Source organism: Sapajus apella, unplaced genomic scaffold (assembly GCF_009761245.1).
Source record: "Sapajus apella isolate SASKATOON/1434 unplaced genomic scaffold, GSC_monkey_1.0 scaffold97, whole genome shotgun sequence".
Classification (NCBI taxonomy): Eukaryota; Metazoa; Chordata; class Mammalia; order Primates; family Cebidae; genus Sapajus; species Sapajus apella.
Genome location: NW_022437037.1, coordinates 5,211,804 through 5,229,959, shown reverse-complemented (window position 1 = coordinate 5,229,959; position 18,156 = coordinate 5,211,804). Strand labels below are relative to the sequence as shown.

Genomic DNA, 18,156 nt, shown 5'->3' with positions numbered 1-18,156 from the left:
TTGAGAGGAGACCCTGAGAGGACCTTGGATCCTTCCACCCGTGAGAAGGGAACATGAGACCTCAGCTCCACTGAGGGCTTGCCCTGTGCCAGGCCAAGCGCTTTAGATGCTCCAGGAGGGAGGTGCTGTGTTTTCCCACTTTGGGAGAGGAGTACTGGAGGCTCAGAGAGGTTGGGTAACTTGCCCAAGGTGCACGGCAATAAGGAGGAAAGTTGGGGTTTAAACTGGGTTTCCTGTCTCTGAGACCCAAGTGTGGGTGAGGTAGCAGGATCCTTAATCCAGATTCTCTTTAGCATCGACTTCTCCATCCAATGCCCTGATGAGACAGGAGGCCTGGGAGGGGACAGGGCCGGCCACAGCAGCACAGTAACATGCTCCAGGGCCGAGGGCCCTCCTGCACCGTCAGATGGGTGATTTCCCTCTGGGCTTGCTCTGCTCTCTCAATCCTGAGGTCCTCTATTCTGGGGGGCCTCCTCTGCCTCCAGAAGCTGCTTACAGAGGCCGCAGGCTGTCTGGAGAACAGCCGGGAGTGGTTTCCCGGCTTGCTTGGGGCCCACAGGGCTTTGAGGACACCCTGCCTGGAAGCCACTCTGCAGGCCTGGCCTCCCCGCCCCCCTTGGAGCTGACTGACTGGCTAATTAGGGTGGCTGGCCGGAGTGTTGTGGGGTCAGCAGAGCATGAACTAGAAAAACCTGTGACCAGCAGGCAGCAGCCACATGCAGGGGCCATCAGCCCCCAGGGGGCAAGGGTGCCGGCTCTCCTGAGTGATAGGTTTGGACAGGGAGGGGGCTGTGGGCAGTGGGGGAGCCACAGAGCTGGAGGGCACCAGCCCGTTCCCTCCCCTGAGCAGCTGGCGCACCACACCAGGCCTCACTCTCCTCACCCGTAAAGTGAGGATGCTCCCAGCGGGCGTCCCGGGAAGCCACGCCAGGACAATGCCACCCAGGCCTGCTCCCCAGACATGGTGACTGCCACATCATATTACAGCCAACACCGAGGCAGCGGTGACAGTGACAGACGCCAGGGCCCCGGGGAATCCTGGGCAGGGCTCTGGCGCTCCCCAATTTCGCCAGACTTCCCCGGGCACCCTCCCCTCCAGCTGGCCTTCTTGGTTCCCCCCACCGGGGGGGGGGGCCCAGCTGCACCCCCTCAACAGGCACACTTTCCCACCCCCAAACCAGCCTCCCCAGGGCGTGCGGCTGGGCCCAGGAATGAGACACAGCCCCCAGGGACAAAGAGATTTTTCTCTTCCCATGATAGATTCGGCCCTGCCTCCCCCACCTCCCACCGTTGGCAGGGGAAGACACAAAGAAGCCCCCTACCCCCGGGAGAGAAACCCTAAACTTCAAAAAGAGCTCAGGGCCCAGCCCGTCCCACCCGGGAGGCTTGGGATGGGATCAGGGTGGCCAGCGGTGGCGGGTGCGTAACTCGGATCTGGACAAATGGGGCCCGGGGCTCTCGGCCATGCCCACCGCCCCCCCAACCAAGACTCCAGCAGCACAGCCTGGGGGCTCTGGGAGCCGGTGGGCACAGGCTGGGCCCTCCCCCAAGTGTCTCATCTGCCTAATTACTTCTTTATTGCCTCACAATCACACTCTCTATGCTGCCCTGAGATATTTCCTTCCCCTGTTCATCCCAGCGGCAATTAGAAGAGGAAGGGTGGGGGAGGTCTTCCAGCGCAGCCTAGGAGAGGGTGGATGGAGGAGGGCTGGCGGGGGGTTGGGGAACACAGGCAGGGCTCGGCCCCAGCCCCACGGCTGGCCCCCGTGAAATTTCAAATTAGGCTACAAATACATCAGACAGCATCGGCACGGAGCAGCCACCATCAAAGGTGGCCAGCTGGGAGGAGATGGGGGTGGGGGGATTACCTTGGGGTTCTCCAGGATTCCAGCCTCGTAGCTGTGGAGGGGAGAGGAAAGACGGGGTCAGCTGGGGAGGAGCACGACACACCCCCACCCCCGAACACACACACCCCGTTGTGCCCACGAGCCTGCTCTGCCTTTTACTCGCTGCCAGAGCATCTGCTGCCAACCTGCCTGGAACATTCTGGGCCCACCACAGTTGCCCGTGGAGCCGCAGGTTGTAAGGAAGAGCTGGAGCTTTTCCTTCAGTCTTCTGGGGACTGCTCCAGGCTCTGCACATGGTGGTGTGTGTGTATGGGGGGGCGGAGGTGCTTTGCCTCAAACACTCTTCCCTGTGCCCCATCTGGGCCTCTTCTCCATCCTTGAGGTTTTAACCTGGATGCCACCTCCTCCAAGAAGCCCTCTTTGATACTCTTGATGAGGCCAGGTCCCCATGATCTATCTCCCCAACAACACTGAGCAAAACTGCAATGAGGGCAGTGCAAGAGCTGGGTGCTTCCACATCTGTCCTGCCTGAGGCCTCTCAGCTCCCCAAGGGCAGGACTACTGATGTGGGGAGTCAGCAGCACATCCCGGTGCAGGGACCACGGGGGTGGTGGTCACCAGCATGTCCTGGGGCAGCGCGTGGCTGTCCTTTGGAATGAGCCCAGGAGGACCAAGTGGAGGGCGGGCATCACCTGATGTGCATGAGGTTCTCGTCCATGCTCCATGGATTCTTGGGCGTGACCGGGATGGGAATCCCATGTTGCTGAGGAAAGAGACAACACAGGGCGGGGGTGAGGCGGCTGGAAGGAGACGTGAGGGCAGACCCAGGGCCCTGCTTCTTCAGAGCATCCCAAACTCGGGCCCCCATTCAGACAAGACCCCGGCTACCTCCTAATGTAGGTCACCCCACTGTGGGGACCCTGTTGCTGGACATGCCCCAGAGAAACCGCAGGACCGTGTGTCTGAGATGCCGACCTTTCCTTCCGGAAGACTTTGAGTCTACACTTCAGGGACTCCTGAAGCACCGAGCAAGTGGCCCGGGTGCCGCGCCCAGGTCTCCCAGCACCAGCTCCCCAGGCCACCCCCACAAGATCTGGGGCTGATGTGAACCCCCTCCCACTGCGGACAAGGAAATGAACCAGGGTGCCTGGCATCCGCTCCCATGTGGTGTGTCCTGTGGACCCGAGGACAGGAGGGACACAGGGAGAGCTTTCAGCTCACGGCCGGCACCTTCCAGGACCACCCTTCCCCCAGCTGGGCGCAACGGATCATTCTGCAGACCCGGCAGACTCCCCTGTCTCCACGGGACTCGGCTCTGGCTGTTTTCCTTTCTAAATGGTCCAGTCTGTTGTTACAGAAGGACACCCATGATCTCTGCCCAGGACGCCCAGGCTAAAAAGGCTGCAGGTTACTCGTGGAAGGCCCACCTGACTCAGCCTTAAGGGGAGGAGGAAGATGAGGCTGGCTGCCCTGGTGACCCGCACCACCCTTGCTGACACCCACCTGGAATCCAGCACGAGCACTCCAGCCTCTGCCTGCACTTGGACACCTGGCGCTGCTCGCTCGGCCCCACGCTTACTGGGCAGAGTGCAGTGAAGGGGCCCTTCGGAGCCAGCAGGAATGGATGCTCTGCCTCTGAGCCCCTTCAGCCCCTTGGCCCCACTGGGTCCCTTCGGGAACCACAGGCAGCCCCCACTACGTCACACCCCCATCTCTCTCCTGATGGGCTTCACCCTACTTAGGCTCATTCCCAAGACCGTGAGATTCTAGAAGCTCCTCCAGGGAGCGGCTGCTTCCCCTGGGTTTGGGGTTTTCTAGGAGGTCAGGAGACTCACTATAAAATAGGCTGTGAGGCCAGGCGCAGTGGCTCACACCTGTAATCCCAGCACTTTGGGAGACCTAGGTGGGTGGATCACTTGAGGTCAGGAGATTGAGACCAGCCTGGCCAACATGGAGAAACCCCATTTCTACTAAAAATACAAAAATTAGCCAGGCATGGTGGCACACGCCTGTAGCCCCAGCTACTTAGGAGGCTGAGGCAGGAGAATCGCTTGAACTTGGGAGGCGGAGGTTGCAGTGAGCAGAAATAGTGCCACTGCCTTCCAGCCTGGGCAGCAGAGTGAGACTCCATCTCAGAAAACAAAAGAAAAAAATCACAGAGGGCCCCAAAGAGCCTAAGTGTTTTTTCTTAAAAGGACATTTCAGTGCTAGAGCCTAAGTTTACGCAGATTATCTCATCAACAGTTATATTAGGCCGGGCGGGGTGGCTCACGCCTGTAATGCCTGCACTTTGGAAGGCCTCAATAGGCAGATCACGAGGTCAGGAGATCAAGACCATCCTGGCCAACTTGGTGAAACCCCGTCTCTACTAAAAATATGAAAATTAGCTGGGCATGGTGGCAGGCGCCTGTAATCCCAGCTACTCAGGAACCTGAGGCAGGGGGATGGTTTGAACTTGGGAGGTGGAGGTGAGATCACACCACCGCACTCCAGCCTGGGCGTTAGAGCGAGACTCCATCTCAAACAAACAAAAAAAGTTACCATATTAGAAATGAAGACAGAAATTCAAAAAAACAAAAACCAGCTCAGGATATACTCTAGAATCTGAGGACTCTTCAGTCCCCACTCTCGCCCTGTGCCCTAGCCAGGCATGGGCACCCAGACCTTGTACAAGGCCAGGCTGGACCCTCCAGCAGACGCGTGCCAGTGGCCTGCTGGGCTCCGGCCTCGCTCCTCACTCAGCTCAGCCACTGGGTGCTAAGAGAAACAGCCAGCCAGCCTCCCCGGAGCCTGTTTTTTTGGGGGAAGTATGGAAACACTCTTGCCTCCCTTCTCAGCGGGCCTCCCTCCAGGAGCAAGGCGAGGATAAAGGGCCAGTGACAGCGATCATCCCGAGACCGGAGAGATTTGTATTTCCCGGCCTCTCTCTGTCCTGAGGTGCCTCCCACACACTCTAATTGTAATTGAGCAAAAACAAAACGATCTCCAACACGGAGACAACATGAGACCATCCTGTTTCTAGCACCCACCTTGTAGTCTAGCTTAAAAAATAATAATTATAGCCAGGCAGGGCAGTATAGCAAGACCCTGTCTCTACCAAAAAAAAAAAAACAAAAACAAAAACCACTAAAAATTAGCACTGGCATGGTGGCTCACACATGAAATCTCAGCATTTTGGGAGTCTGAAATGGGCGGATCACGAGGTCAGGAGATAGAGATCATCCTGGCCAACACGGTGAAACCCTGTCTCTACTAAAAATACAAAAAATTGGCTGGGTGTGGTGGCGGGCACCTGCAGCCCCAGCTACTCGGGAGGCTGAGGCAGGAGGATCGCTTAAACCCCAGAGGCGGAGGTTGCAGTGAGCCGAGATTGCGCCACTGCACTCCAGCCCGGTGGTAGAAGGAAACTCCATCTCAAAATAAAACAAAAACGCAACAAACAAAAATAAAAATTAGCCAAAGCTGGGTGCAGTGGCTCACACGTGCAATTCCAGCACTTTGGGAGGCCAAGGAGGGCGGATTACTTGAGTCCAGGAGTTCAAGACCAGCCTGGGCAACATGGTGAGACCCTGTCTCTAAAAAAACAAAAATAGAAAAAACAAAAATGAGCCAAATGTACTAGCACATGTTCGTAGCGCCAGCTCCTCGGGAGGCTGAGGCAGGAGGATCAGATGAGCCCAGGAGTGGGTGGCTGCAGTGAACTAGGATTGTGCCACTGCACTCCAGCCTGGGCGACAGAGTGAGACACTGTCTCTAAAAAAGTATTTTTATATTGTGGTGACAATGACAAGGATGAGGTGGTTCTGAGTGTTTTTCCGTTGCGCGATGGGCTGGGAGAGCCTGGCAAGGGAAGCAAAGGCATGTATTTTAGGAGTCCTCTGGCACCTTCCGCCTTGGCTACCTACGGGTCTTGAGAGCAGAGATTCTCAAAGCCCCACTGATTTTTGTCTCCTCCACTGGAATTTTGAAGGAGGCCTCATCCCTGCTCAGTCATTCTGATCTGTTCCTGGGTGCAGAAATACAGCCTCTGCCTCCTTCTAGAATATGTTCAGATTCCCCACAATCATTTCTGATGAAACCCATCTCCAGGAGAGGGTGGGTGGCCAAGGGGGCCACATTCATCTTTCCCTGGCAAAGTTTTCCTGCTCCAAAGGTTATCTAGGATGGACGCTGAGCTCAGCAGCTTCTCCCCAAAACCTGAGAAGGACGGACGGCAGCACTCCTGGGACTCGTCTGTGCTGAAAAACCAGAAGCCGCTTTTGTCTGGGGACTTCACGGAAAGGAAGGGCGTTGTATGGGTCAGCCCTGCCCTCCTCTATCCCGGGCCCGCGGCCTGAGGTGGGGGCTCCCATTCATTGAAGATGGAAGCACGCTTTATATTCTACATTATCAAGGAGACGAGGGGAGAAACCTCACCAACCCGGCTCCCTTAATACCTCTGCTATTTGACAATTTGTTTGGCAACATATGGGCTTGCTCTTGTAAACTCCCCTCTTAATAATAAAACAACAGATGGCAGAGGTGGTCTTCCCTCCCAGCACTCCAGGTCTTAATGGGATGCTGGCGGCGGGGGCAGGGCTGTGTCCCTGCCACATCCCCTACCACGCGACACCTTAGCTGCAGCGAGAGCTCACGGCGACTGCTATTTAAAAACGCGAGCAATTTTCTGGTGTGTGCACCGAGTTGCTTTTCCCCGGCCTGATGGATTGAGGCTGTTTGTCAAGGGCTGCCATCACGTCGCTAAAAAGAAAGGTGCCCTGGGGAGCGGCTCAGGATCTTGATGCAAAACTTCTAACATGTTTTATTGCAACTTGTACTTCAAAAAGGGCTGGTGCCACAAAAGGCTTTGTCTGCGACTGTCCCTTGTGCCTTACCTGTTCCCGGGAAAGCACTAGGGGCAATGTGTCTCCAGGGCACTGGGGTGCTGAGAACAGCTCCTGATCACATCCCTCTGCCACCCCAGCTCACCACACACACACCTCGGAGGTGGCAAGCAGGGCTCTGGTCTCCGCCTCCCAGGGAGAGTGAGCCCTGTGTCCTCTGGCTCTGTGGACTGGGAAATGGCCTCAGAAAGGCTCCGCCCTGGCAACGGGCCTGGCAGATGACCACACCTCTGTGGGGTCGGCCCAGGGGACAGAGGCCACGTGTGCAGGCAGCTGGGGTGGAAGTTCAGTCCCCCAGCACATGGGATCAGTCCTGGCCCAGGCCACTGGCTCGGAGAGCCCCCAGAAGGGTGTGCCCAGGGAGGGGGACGGTAGGCAAAGCCTGGGGGTGCTGGGGAGACGCGGCCGTACCTTTGCGTATTCCATCAGGTCGTTGCGGCCCTTGAACCGGTTGTAGAACTCAGGCATCCTCCAGGGAGCAATGACCTGGACACAGGGCAAGGGCTGAGAGCCAGGAGCGCCGAGCAGCTGGCTTCCCCCAGCCCACAAGCTGCAGTGCTGGCCTCTCCCAGGAGGGGGGCATGGGGGGTCTCTGGCATGTCTCCAGATAGGATGCTGTCATGGAGGGTGGGCAGGGAGCCCCATAAAGTAGGGGAGGACACGAACCCCCGCATCAGGGCTGCCTGGGCAGAGCCTGCACTCCATGGCAGAATGGGGCTGTGTTGGGGGGAGAAGGGGGTCCCTGTTTCCTGGGCCTCAGTCTCCCCGTTTCCTGGGCCTCAGTCTCCCCAGCGGAGACCTGAGAGTTTGAACTAGCCAGTGCTCAGGGTCCTTGCCAGTGCCTTCAGCCACAGGGTCACCGCCATGACCCAGGGAGAGTCCACAGAGCTACGCCGCCGGCCTGGCCCCACATGGGGTCGGGGGCCCAGAGAGGCGTAGGCTGTCCCCTCACCCACTTCTCTGGGTGTGGAAGGGAAAGGAATGGGGAAGACTGTGAGCCTGGCTGAGGGACCAAGCTCATTGCACTTGGGCCCCCTCGGCCTGAGCTGGGTAAAGGAGCCGCCCACTCAGCCCTGGGGTTCACCAGGCCCCTGCCTCTGAGCAGGACTCAGGGGCATGTGTGTGGGTTGTTGGGCTGATGGTGGTGCGGGGTGATGGAAGGGGCCCGCCACCTCTGCAGCCCTCAGACGTACAATGAGCAGCTCTGGAGCCAGGCGAGGTGCCTCAAGCCTGTGATCCCAGCACTTTGGGGAAAGACTGAGGCAGGTGGATCACGAGATCAGGAGTTCGAGACCAACCTGGCCAACACAGTGAAACCCCGTCTCTACTAAAAATACAAAAATTAGCGGGATGTGGGGGTGGGCGCCTGTACTCCCAGCTACTCGGGAGGCTGAGGCAGGAGAATCGCCTGAACCTGGGAAGCAGAGGTTGCGGTGAGCCGAGATCGTGCCACTGCACTCCAGCCTGGGTGACAAGAGTGAGACTCGTCTCAAACATATAAACAAGCAAAAAAACAACGAGCAGCCCTGGGAAGACCACAGCCCCATCGCAGCTCCTGGAGCAGCTCGGCCCCCAAACTGCTGTGGGAACCGAGGGAGGGCCCCGTGCGGTGGTGGCCTCACTGGCAGCAAGTCCACAGGCAGCTACTGTGCCCGCCACTCTGCTGCCTGGCGTTTGGGGTCAAAGCAGATCATTAGAGCTCATTACGGCTCACCTCCGGCCCGCACAACCCAAGCAGCTTCGGCTGATTAAAGGGAAAGGGGAAGAGATTCCTCTTAGAAGAACAAATAGAAACTCCTGAGAGCCCCTGGGGCCTTGGGAGGGGCAACTCTTCTAGGGCTTTGGCCCAAGGCGGCCTCAAAAGAGCTCAGCCTCGGCCTCTACTGCCCACAGGTGACCATGAGCCTCGGGCGGCCATTCAGAGCACCTGAAATGCAGCCAGCTGGAGAGACGTGCCCGTGTCTGGCACATTCTGGGTCTTGAAGACTCAGCACAGGAAAAAAAAAAAAATGTAAACATCTCATTAATTTCTTTACATTAATTACATGAGGAATGATATTTTGGATACGTGGGGTTGGGTAAAACATGTTATTAAAATGCTGTCACTTGTTTCATTTTCTTGTTTAAAATATGGCTACTAAAGCCGGGTGCGGTGGCTCACACCTGTGATCCCAGCACTTAGGGAGGCTGAGGAGGGTGGATCCCTTGAGGTCAGGAGTTCGAGACCAGACTGACCAACATGGTGAAACCCCATCTCTACTAAAAACACAAAAATTAGCCGGGCGTGGTGGCACATGCCTATAGTCCCAGCTACTCGGGAGGCTGAGGCAGGAGAATTGCTTGAACTCAGGAGGCTGAGGTTGCAGTGAGATTGTGCCGCTGCACTCCAGCCTGGCGACAGGGCGAGTCTCAAAAAACAAACAAATTGGGCAGCTTGCCATGGCGGTGTGCATTGAACTCCCACTGCCCAGCCCTGGCCTGCGCCCTTCACACGGTGCTCCTGGAGCTGAGCGGTGCCCAGTAGACGCTGGGTAAAGATGAGTGAGCGAGTGAAGGAATGAACACACCCGTTCATTCACGCACTGACACCGGCCAGGTCCAAGGTCACGCTGGAGGGGTGGGGGTGGCAGTAACAGGCTGGTCAGTGCCCACTGGTGCCCTCCTGCCTGGGTGACATGCCACAGGCCAGGGCAATTGATGTCCTGAGATCATGGTGATTCCCACCCCAGGAAAGGGTCGGAGATGCTGGGGCCAGGCACAGGCAAAGCGGGGGCTCTGACCGGGGCTAGGAGGACTCAGCAGCAACCACATTCCAGCGCCATCCCTGCCCGCAGCTGGGGAATGCCAGGGAAGTGGCTGAAGAGCAGCAGGGACTGTCTATCCTGTGCCCCAGCCCCTGGACAGCACCTCCAGGAAGAATGAATGGCGGGGAAGAATGTGTGCCCCTGGAGCTGGCCCCAGCGAAGGGAGCCAGCAGGCTGTCCACCGGAGGGGCACCCCTGCCATGGAGAAGGTTCTGCAGCACTCTGCCTATCCTGTGGAATCTCGCAGAAGCCTGCACCCTCCTCCCCATCAGGGCTGCCAGTGCTCCCGCTAAGGGGAGAGCCACATCCTACCTTTATCTGGGGGGCCAGTGAGTAGCAGGTGAGCTCAAACCGGACCTGATCGTTCCCCTGCAATGCAGAACAGAGGACCGTCAGAGCCACGGGGTGGGGTTCTGGAGTCTTCAGGTAGAAGTGGGGACAAGGACAGCCCGTGGCAGAGACAGAGCTCCCAGAGCGTGTGGACATGTAGGGTCCTGCAGTGTGGCTTGCGTATGTGTGAGCCTGTGGCAGGAGGGAGATGTGCACGTCTGGGGACACGGCAGAGTGCAGGAGAGGGCACACGTCACGTGGGTGCGTGCGGGGCATGTCTGTCCCCTTGGGGATGGAGGCCCAGCTGCTGCCAAGACCTGGCAGGCCAGGCCCTGTTCCTGCACCCCCCAGCTGTCTACACTATCGTCCCTTCCTCAAGGCCCCCACGTTTCTGACCCTGCCCTGCCCCAAATCCAGCTCATTTCAGGGCTGGGGCACCAGGGTGCTGATTCCCCGACACCAATACATTTGGGAACCCTGTCACCTCTCTGAGCCTCAGTTTCCCCATCTCTGCAATGGCTGGTTTCAGGGAGGAGGTGGAATTAGGTGGCCATGGAGGGCCTTTCGCTCCTCAGCTCTTCTCTGCACAGAGAGGGAAACTGAGGCCCAGAGAGGGAAAGGGACCAGTCGAAGGGCACACAGCCGGGGTAGGCCCAGGACCCGAGCCCAGGTCCCCAGCACCATGGCCACCCACTTGGGCAGGTCGCCTTGCCTGCATCTTCTGGCAAATGGAGGCACCCTAACACCCCGCTGAGCTGTGAATATTAACCCCGACACAGCTGGGACCACCGTCCACACTGATGCCGAGGAGGAGAGGGGGAGGAAGCGGCCGGGGTCGGCACAGGCATCTGCCAGCCCAGCTCAGTCCTCAGAGAGAAAATGGCTGCCTGCATCTCCTGCTTCCCCACGGGCTCACGGCCCGGAGGAGACGTAAGCGCTGAGGAAATGACAGAGGGGTCTTTCGCCTACTGTGAAAAGTGCATGGGCGCAGCCAGGCAGCCGTGGGAATTACATGCTATTTTCCAGGCTCCCGTCAGGTGGCATCAACTCTCCGCAGAGCCTGGAGCCCTGTGGGCTGACCTCACTCACCCTCCACGCAGCCCCTTTAGTGAGCACCTACTACGTGCTGTCACTCAGACAGCCCCCAGGGCCAGGGGAGCTGTTTAGCCCTGTTTTATGGATGAGGAAAGTGAAGCTCAGAGAGGTGCAGCCACTTGCCCAGGGCCACACAGCAAACACGATCGTCCTAATAGTTCATACTCAGGCGGCAGGCTGAGCTCCGTGCATAATGAACTCACTGAATCCCTCCAGCAGCCCCAGGAGGCAGGTTCTATCAGCCCCATCTTAGGGATGGGGACGCTGAGGTGGGGGCGGTCACATTTGCCTGCAGACCCTAGGTCGGCCCGTTCCTGGAGGAACTAAAAGGCAGCCTGGTTTTGGACCGTAAGGCGGGTCCGATGTTGCTCAGCCAGCTATTCCCCCTCTACAGCTTCAAGTTTCCACAACACAAAGACGGCTTGTGCCTCGCCAGCCAGCCAGGCTCGGCCCCTCCAGACGCTGCTGTGGGGACCCCCATCTGTTCAGGAGCCAGAGATCCTTGAAGACGCCAAACAAACGCCTCCTTGGTTCAAACTCTGCCCTCCTCTCAGGCAAGTGCCAAGGAGGCCACCACAAGACGCCACCCCCAGGGCAGCTCCCAGTGCTTCCCAGGACAAGGGGACAGTAACATCTCTCACATACGAGTGTCCACATGCTATTTGTGCACACATGTGTAAACATGTGTGTAAACACGGGCCCGCTGGGACTGGGGGGCCGGGGTCTCCCGTCTGCCCTGGGGCAGCCATACAGATGGTGCCATTTACAAAACTCCTGCTCCCCCGCCAGAGTCTCAGAATCAGATTTCCAGGCCCTCTTCCAAAACTCGGGGGAGACAGGAGCCCCGCAAGGGCCACCCAGCTTCTTAGCGGCTCTCTGGGTGGGCAGGGGTGGGGCTGGCCACAAGGGACGGGACAGGAGAGGGTGGCTCGGTTTCTGCACCAGGTGCTGTCTGGCGGGCACTGGGAGGGAGGCTGCCTCGGCCTCTGCCTCCAGGCTGGGCTCAGGCTGTTCTTGCGGCCTGGATGCCCTTCCCCCTCCAACCCCAGGCCAATGCGTGCTCCCCCCCGACATTTCCCTGTCACCTTCCCTGAGCCCAAAGACCCGAGGGCCTCCGCCTGGCCGTCCCATGATGGTGCCCGGGGCGGTGCTGGGTGGATACCCACGGGGTCAGCAGGATGCTCACGGGTTGGAGGTGCTCAGGGGTAAATGCCTCCAAGCTGGACCAGCACTTCCAAGCCCTTGGATCCCACCCCCCACCAGCCTTCCTGCATCCCCACTCTCACCCCCAGTTCTCGGAAATTCTCTCCAGAGGCTGTTGGCTTGCTGAGTGCTGTTATAAAGGGAAACTGAGGCACAGAAGTGTACCTTGCCTGTCAACCCCAGGAAAGAGGGCCGTGCCGGGTAGCACCTGCTCCCAGAGTCCGTCCCTCTAGGGTCCCCTTGAGTGTGAATGCTGGGACGCTCCCAATCCGGAGTGGCCGCAGCATTACCTGGTCGGGGGACGTTCTCAGAACCACACCCCGCAGGACCAGGATGGTGATCAGAGGGTCCCCGCCGCGCTGCCGCCTCCTCCCACCTCCGTCGGCCAATACGGCCTCAAACTCAGGCCTCTGGCGCCCTCAGGTGGCCGCACGGAGTGGCGCACACGGCTGCAGGCGGCTATTCCAGGCCGTATGTGGGCTGATCTGGGGTGGGCGTCCCGGCCTGAACCCGGGAACTACCCGAGCCAGAGCAGACCCACCCACACTCACCCACTCACCCACCCATGCACTTCACCAGCCCTGAATGCCACCCTACTGAACCTTAATGGTACTGTTGAAAAGACCTTCTCAGGGCAGGACCCCTCTCAGAATTCTGATCCACTGACCTAGGCTTGCATGCCTCCTGGGACAGGGAGCTCACTCCCCAGCTCATTCCATTAGGCCAGATGGGTCGAGAGCTTTTTTTTTTTTTTGAGACGGAGTCTCGCTCTGTCTCCCAGGCTAGAGTGCAGTGGCTTGATCTTGGCTCACTGCAACCTTGCCTCCAGGTTCAAGTGATTCTCCTGCCTCAACGTCCCAAGTAGCTGTGATTACAAGCATGTGCCACCATGTATTTTTGTATTTTTAGTAGAGATGGGGTTTCACCATGTTGGTCAGGCTGGTCTTCAACTCCTGACCTCGTGATCTGCCCGCCTTGGCCTCCCAAAGTGCTGGGATTACAGACGTGAGCCACCGAGCCCAGCTGGGAGCTTTTTTCTCTAGAGCATACATCCCACACTATATGCTGTCAATGGGCCTTCCTATGCCCCCGGAACCAGTCTGGTAATGTCACAATCAGGACGCTTCCTTCTTGCATATGTGCCAGGCCAATGCCGAGCGCTTGATTGGAGACAGCTCCCTAACCACCCCATGACCTGGGTTCTATTTTCATTCCCATTTTGTAGACAAGGAAGTTGAAACTCAAGTCACACAAGATGGAAGCTGCGGAGCCAGGATGCGCACACAGCCATGCAGGTCCCCGTCCCAAATCCGGAACCTCTGCGTTCTCCCTCCTGTGCCCTCCTCCTCTGCCCCAAGCTTTGCACGGATGGCAGCACACACACGACCCTGCCCAATAGCCCAGGTCCGTCCCAGCCTCCTTGCCTGGTTTCCTGTCATCGTCATCCCATCACCCACAGCTGGAGTGACAGGGAAAACCAAAGCCACAGTCTGTGTGAGAAGCTTTCTGCAGCCTCTTCCCCAACATCCCGCGGGGGAGTCACTGGCCACCCCCACCCAACCTGAGACCCCCTTCTGCTCCCTAATCGAATGCCCTCAGGATGAAGTCAAACCTCCCAGCATGGCCTCCGCCCAGTCCTGGCCCTACTGCCTCCTCCAGGGCAATAGCTCCCTCTCCAGAACCCCAGACTGACCGTCCTTTGGGGCCTCTTCACTCTCAGCCTTTGCACAGGCTGTTCCCTGTGCCTGGCACACGCTTCCACACCATTGTGCACTCCTCTAGACTTGTCCTCAGCCCCTGCCTGCTGCCCCTGCAGCTCCCTGGCAGACCCCCCATTCCTCATCACACATCCACCTGCTCTTCTCTTGCTAGGACACGGGCTCTCTGAGGGTAGGCCATGAGGCCAAGAAAGTCAGCACTGCACCCGTGCCAGCAAGTGCTCACCTCCCAGCAGATAACCAGTGCAAGCCTGCTGAACCAGTGCTCCAGTGAAGAAACAACATGACTGGTGCCATCCTGGTGGGTGGCTGTCTGCAAGGCCACCGTCACATGGTGTCTCCACCATCATCATCCTAGCTACATGTGTCCCAGGACCCGTTCCCACCATCGGCACCCTGACCAGCCCGGGGCAGGCGAGGTAGTGAGCTCCGGTCACTGGGGAGGTTCCAAGCCTTCTGACTGCCGGGCGTGGTGGCTCACGCCTGTAATCCAAGCACTTTGGAGGCCAAGGCGGGCGGATCACCTGAGGTCTGGAGTTTAAGACCAGCCTGACCAACATGGTGAAACCCCGTCTTATAATAAATAAATAAATAAATAAATAAATATTTTAAAAATAATAAATAAATAAATAAATAAAAAGAAATCTGGTTTCTCGAGGACTTCCTTCCAAAGAGCAGCAGGCAGCGGGCTTCCTGTCTTGCACCCCACAGGGTCCCCGCAGTCTGCACCGGGACACACGGCCCAGAGGGAAGGGGTGTGGACAGGTTGATTTGTGTTCCCACAAAATGATAAGTTCAAGTCCTAACTCCAGTCCCTCTGAATGTGGCCTTGTGTGGTCTTGACAGAAGTGACCAGGTGAAGGCCGGGCGCAGTGGCTCACACCTGTAATCCCAGCACTTTGGACGGCCGAGACTGGTGGATCATTTGAGGCCAGGAGTTTGAGTCCAGCCTGGCCAACAGAGTGAAACCCTGTCTCTACTAAAAATACAAAAATTAGCTGGGTGTGGTGGCAGGTGCCTGTAATCCCAGCTACTCAGGAGGCTGCAGCAGGAGAATTGCTTGAACCGGGGAGGCAGAGGTTGAAATGAGCTAAGATCAAGCCACTGCACTCCAGCCTGGGAGACAGAGCTCTTGTCTCAAAAAAAGAAGTAACCAAGTTAAGATGAGGTCATTGTGGGGCCCTAATCCAAGAGTGGGGTCCCATGGCAAGGGGGAAGGTGAACAGAGGGAAGAAGGTGGGAAGACACAGGGAAGACAGCCTGGGAAGACGGAGGACGAGAGGATGGGAGGGCGGGCGGGATGCGGCCGCACGCTAAGGGACGCCAGAGGCCACTGGAAGCTGGAGAGAGGCCTGAGCCGGGAGGCCTCCCGGTGCCTTCAGAGGCTGAGCGCCACCCCCCCCATGCCCGCACTGCGGACCTCAGGCCTCTAGAGCCTCGAGGGGGAATAGTTGTAGGTTCTAAGCCACCAGTGTGAGACATTTTGTTACCCCAGCCCTGGGAAACTGAGACAGGGCATGACCCCCATCTTACAAAGGAAGAAACGGGTTCAGGAAGGGGGGAAGGTCCCCGGCTGAGAACACCTGGTGAGCCGGCAGCTGATGAGCTTGGCTTTGAACCCCACTCTGACAACTCTGGGTTCCCAACACTTTCCTGTGTGTCCCCCGGGGACTTGTGCTGTGACCTTGGCCAGTGACAGCCTTCCCAGGCCTCAGCAGCAAGTCTGCCAAGTGGGGTAGCATCGTTCCCACAGCAAAGGGTGGAGGTGAGGATACAGCACGGGCTTCAGGCCCCATGGTGCATGGAGCGCAGGGCAAGCTGCTGCCCCCTCACTGGGGTCTAAACCAAGCAGCTGCCTCCACCAAGTCTGTCTGATGAGGGGTGCGCATCTCCGTCCCACGCCCCTCCACCTCCATCTCCCTCTGCCCGGCCCTTCTCGGGTACCTCACCTTTCCCGTGGCACCGTGGGACACATACTTGGCCCCCTCTCGCTGAGCGATTTCCACTTGTTTGCGGGCGATGCAGGGCCTGGCGAGAGAGGTGCCCAGGAGGTAGCGGTCCTCATACAGTGCACTGGACTGGATGGCCGGCCAGATGAACTCCTCCACAAACTCCCTGCTGACATCCTCAATGAACACCTGCGGGAAGAGAAACCCAGAGGAAGAAGTCGGCAAGGACAGCGGCCAGCTGGCATACAGAGCCCCAGGGGCCTCAGCTGAGACCTACAGGGGCCACCCAGGCTGTCCCCAGTGCTTCTGCATCTGTGGTAGGCATCATTCCTCGATCCCAGCACACTGCAGTTACTCTCCCTCCTGCACGCATGGCAGACATTGCTAATCAATAGTGGGTTTTTTTTTTTTTTTTTTTTTTTGTATGTAGTTGGAGTCTCACTCTGTCGCCCAGGAGTTCAAGATCAGCCTGGCCAACCAGCCTGGTTTCTTTAATAGAGAAACCCTGCATGCCTATAGTCCTAGCTATTTGGGAGGCTGAGGCAGGAGAATCACTGGAACTCGGGAGGCAGAGGTTGCAGTGAGCTGAGATTACACCTCTGCATTCCAGTCTGAGACTGCACAGTGGCAGTCTCAGTTCACTTCAACCTCCACCTCCCAGGTTCAAGCAAGTCTCCTGCCTCAGCCTCCCTAGTAGCTGGGATTACAGGCGTGCGCCACCACATCTGGCTAGTTTTTGTATTTTTTTTTAGTAAAGACGGGGTTTTACCATGACGGCCAGGCTGATCTCAAACTCCTGACCTCGTGATCCGCCTCCCAAAGTGCTGGGATTACAGGCATGAGCCACCGCGCCTGGCCAGTTTTTATTTCTAATGCAATAAATATAAACAGAGGTAATCCACAAAAGCTCTTTAAGGCCTTCAGTAGTTTTTTTTTTTTTTTTGTGTGAGCCAGAATCTCACTCTGTCACCCAGACTGGAATGCAGAGGTGTAATCTCAGCTCACTGCAACCTCTGCCTCCCGGGTTCCAGTGATTCTCCTGCCTCAGCCTCCCAAATAGCTAGGACTATAGGCATGCAGGGTTTCTCTGTTGAAGAAACCAGGCTGGTTGGCCAGGCTGATCTTGAACTCCTGACCTCAGGTGATCTACCTGCTTCAGCCTCCCAAAGTGCTAGGATTACAAGCTCAAGCCACTGTGCCCAGCCAAGGCTTCCAATAATTTTTTTTTCTTTTTTTGAGATGGAGTTTTGCTCTTGTTGACCAGGCTGGAGTGCAATGGCATGATCTTGGCTCACCGCAACCTCTGCCTTCCAGGTTGAAGCGATTCTCCTGCCTCAGCCTCCCGAGTAGCTGGGATTACAGGCATGTGCCAACACGTTTGGCTAATTCTGAATTTTTAGTAGAGACAGGGTTTCACCATGTTGGCCAGGCTGGTCTCGAACTCCTGACCCTCAGGTGATCTGCCCACCTCGGTCTCCCAAAATGCTGGGATTACTGGCATGGGCCGCCACGCCCAGCCCATCCCAATGTTACATGCAAGAAAATAAACATTAAAAACTCCACATAAATTAGAGTGTGGAGGGTTCCCAAGACTGAAAGGTGTGAGAACCTTGCATCTAGAGTAAAGGACAAAAGTGGAAGCTGAGCCGAAGCCCCGCCCACGCTGCTGAGCGATCACTGGAATCTTCAATGCTCAGGGGCCTTTCTCCCCTTCCTGGGCTCCTGCTGAGACAAACCCCTCCTCTCCAGGACTTGGGAGACACAGAACCACGGAGGGACATTCTAGTTCCAGGCCTGTGGCCAGTAGGTGACTTGGGACTGGGGCATTCACTCCCTCACGTGTTCATTTTAACATGCCAATCACCCTGGCAACCCTGCAGAAGCACCCCACAGAGGGGATCAATCGTGACCCAGCAGGTGGGCTAGTGGCCTTTCGCATCATCCCTGCTATGTCCCCTGCTCACTCCTGCAAAGGAAGGAGCACAAGTGGCAGGGACTTCTCCAAGGGGAGTCAGCACAGGTGAGCAGGGGTCATGATGACCCTGTTCACCATATAAGCCCCATAGGAGATGGGGGCTGCTTGCCACATGCCTAGACTCACAATGGATGCAGTGGACTCAACTGGAGTTTTCTGATTCTGTTGAGTGAATGGAAGGATGGATGGGTGGACAGAGAAATAAAAGAGGGAAGGACACTTAGGGAGGTGATGGACAGATGGATAGATGATGGATGACGGGTGGATTGATGGATGGAGGGTGGTTAGATGAATGGCTGGCGGGCTGGATGAATGGATGGGTAGACAACGGAGGGACGAATGATGGGTGGAT

At 57.5% G+C, this 18,156-nt stretch overlaps 1 protein-coding gene across 1 annotated transcript in view; it reads right to left on the bottom strand.

The window, feature by feature from the left end:
- ASS1 (argininosuccinate synthase 1) overlaps nucleotides 1-18,156 on the bottom strand; it is a 47,766-nt gene that overhangs the window by 27,587 nt on the left and 2,023 nt on the right. The window contains exons 3-7 of the mRNA XM_032257234.1: nucleotides 15,830-16,102; nucleotides 9,847-9,903; nucleotides 7,142-7,216; nucleotides 2,540-2,610; nucleotides 1,869-1,899 (exon numbers count right to left, since the gene is read on the bottom strand). Coding sequence (XP_032113125.1) covers nucleotides 1,869-1,899; nucleotides 2,540-2,610; nucleotides 7,142-7,216; nucleotides 9,847-9,903; nucleotides 15,830-16,102 — 507 coding nt within the window. The remainder of the gene's footprint in view (nucleotides 1-1,868; nucleotides 1,900-2,539; nucleotides 2,611-7,141; nucleotides 7,217-9,846; nucleotides 9,904-15,829; nucleotides 16,103-18,156) is intronic.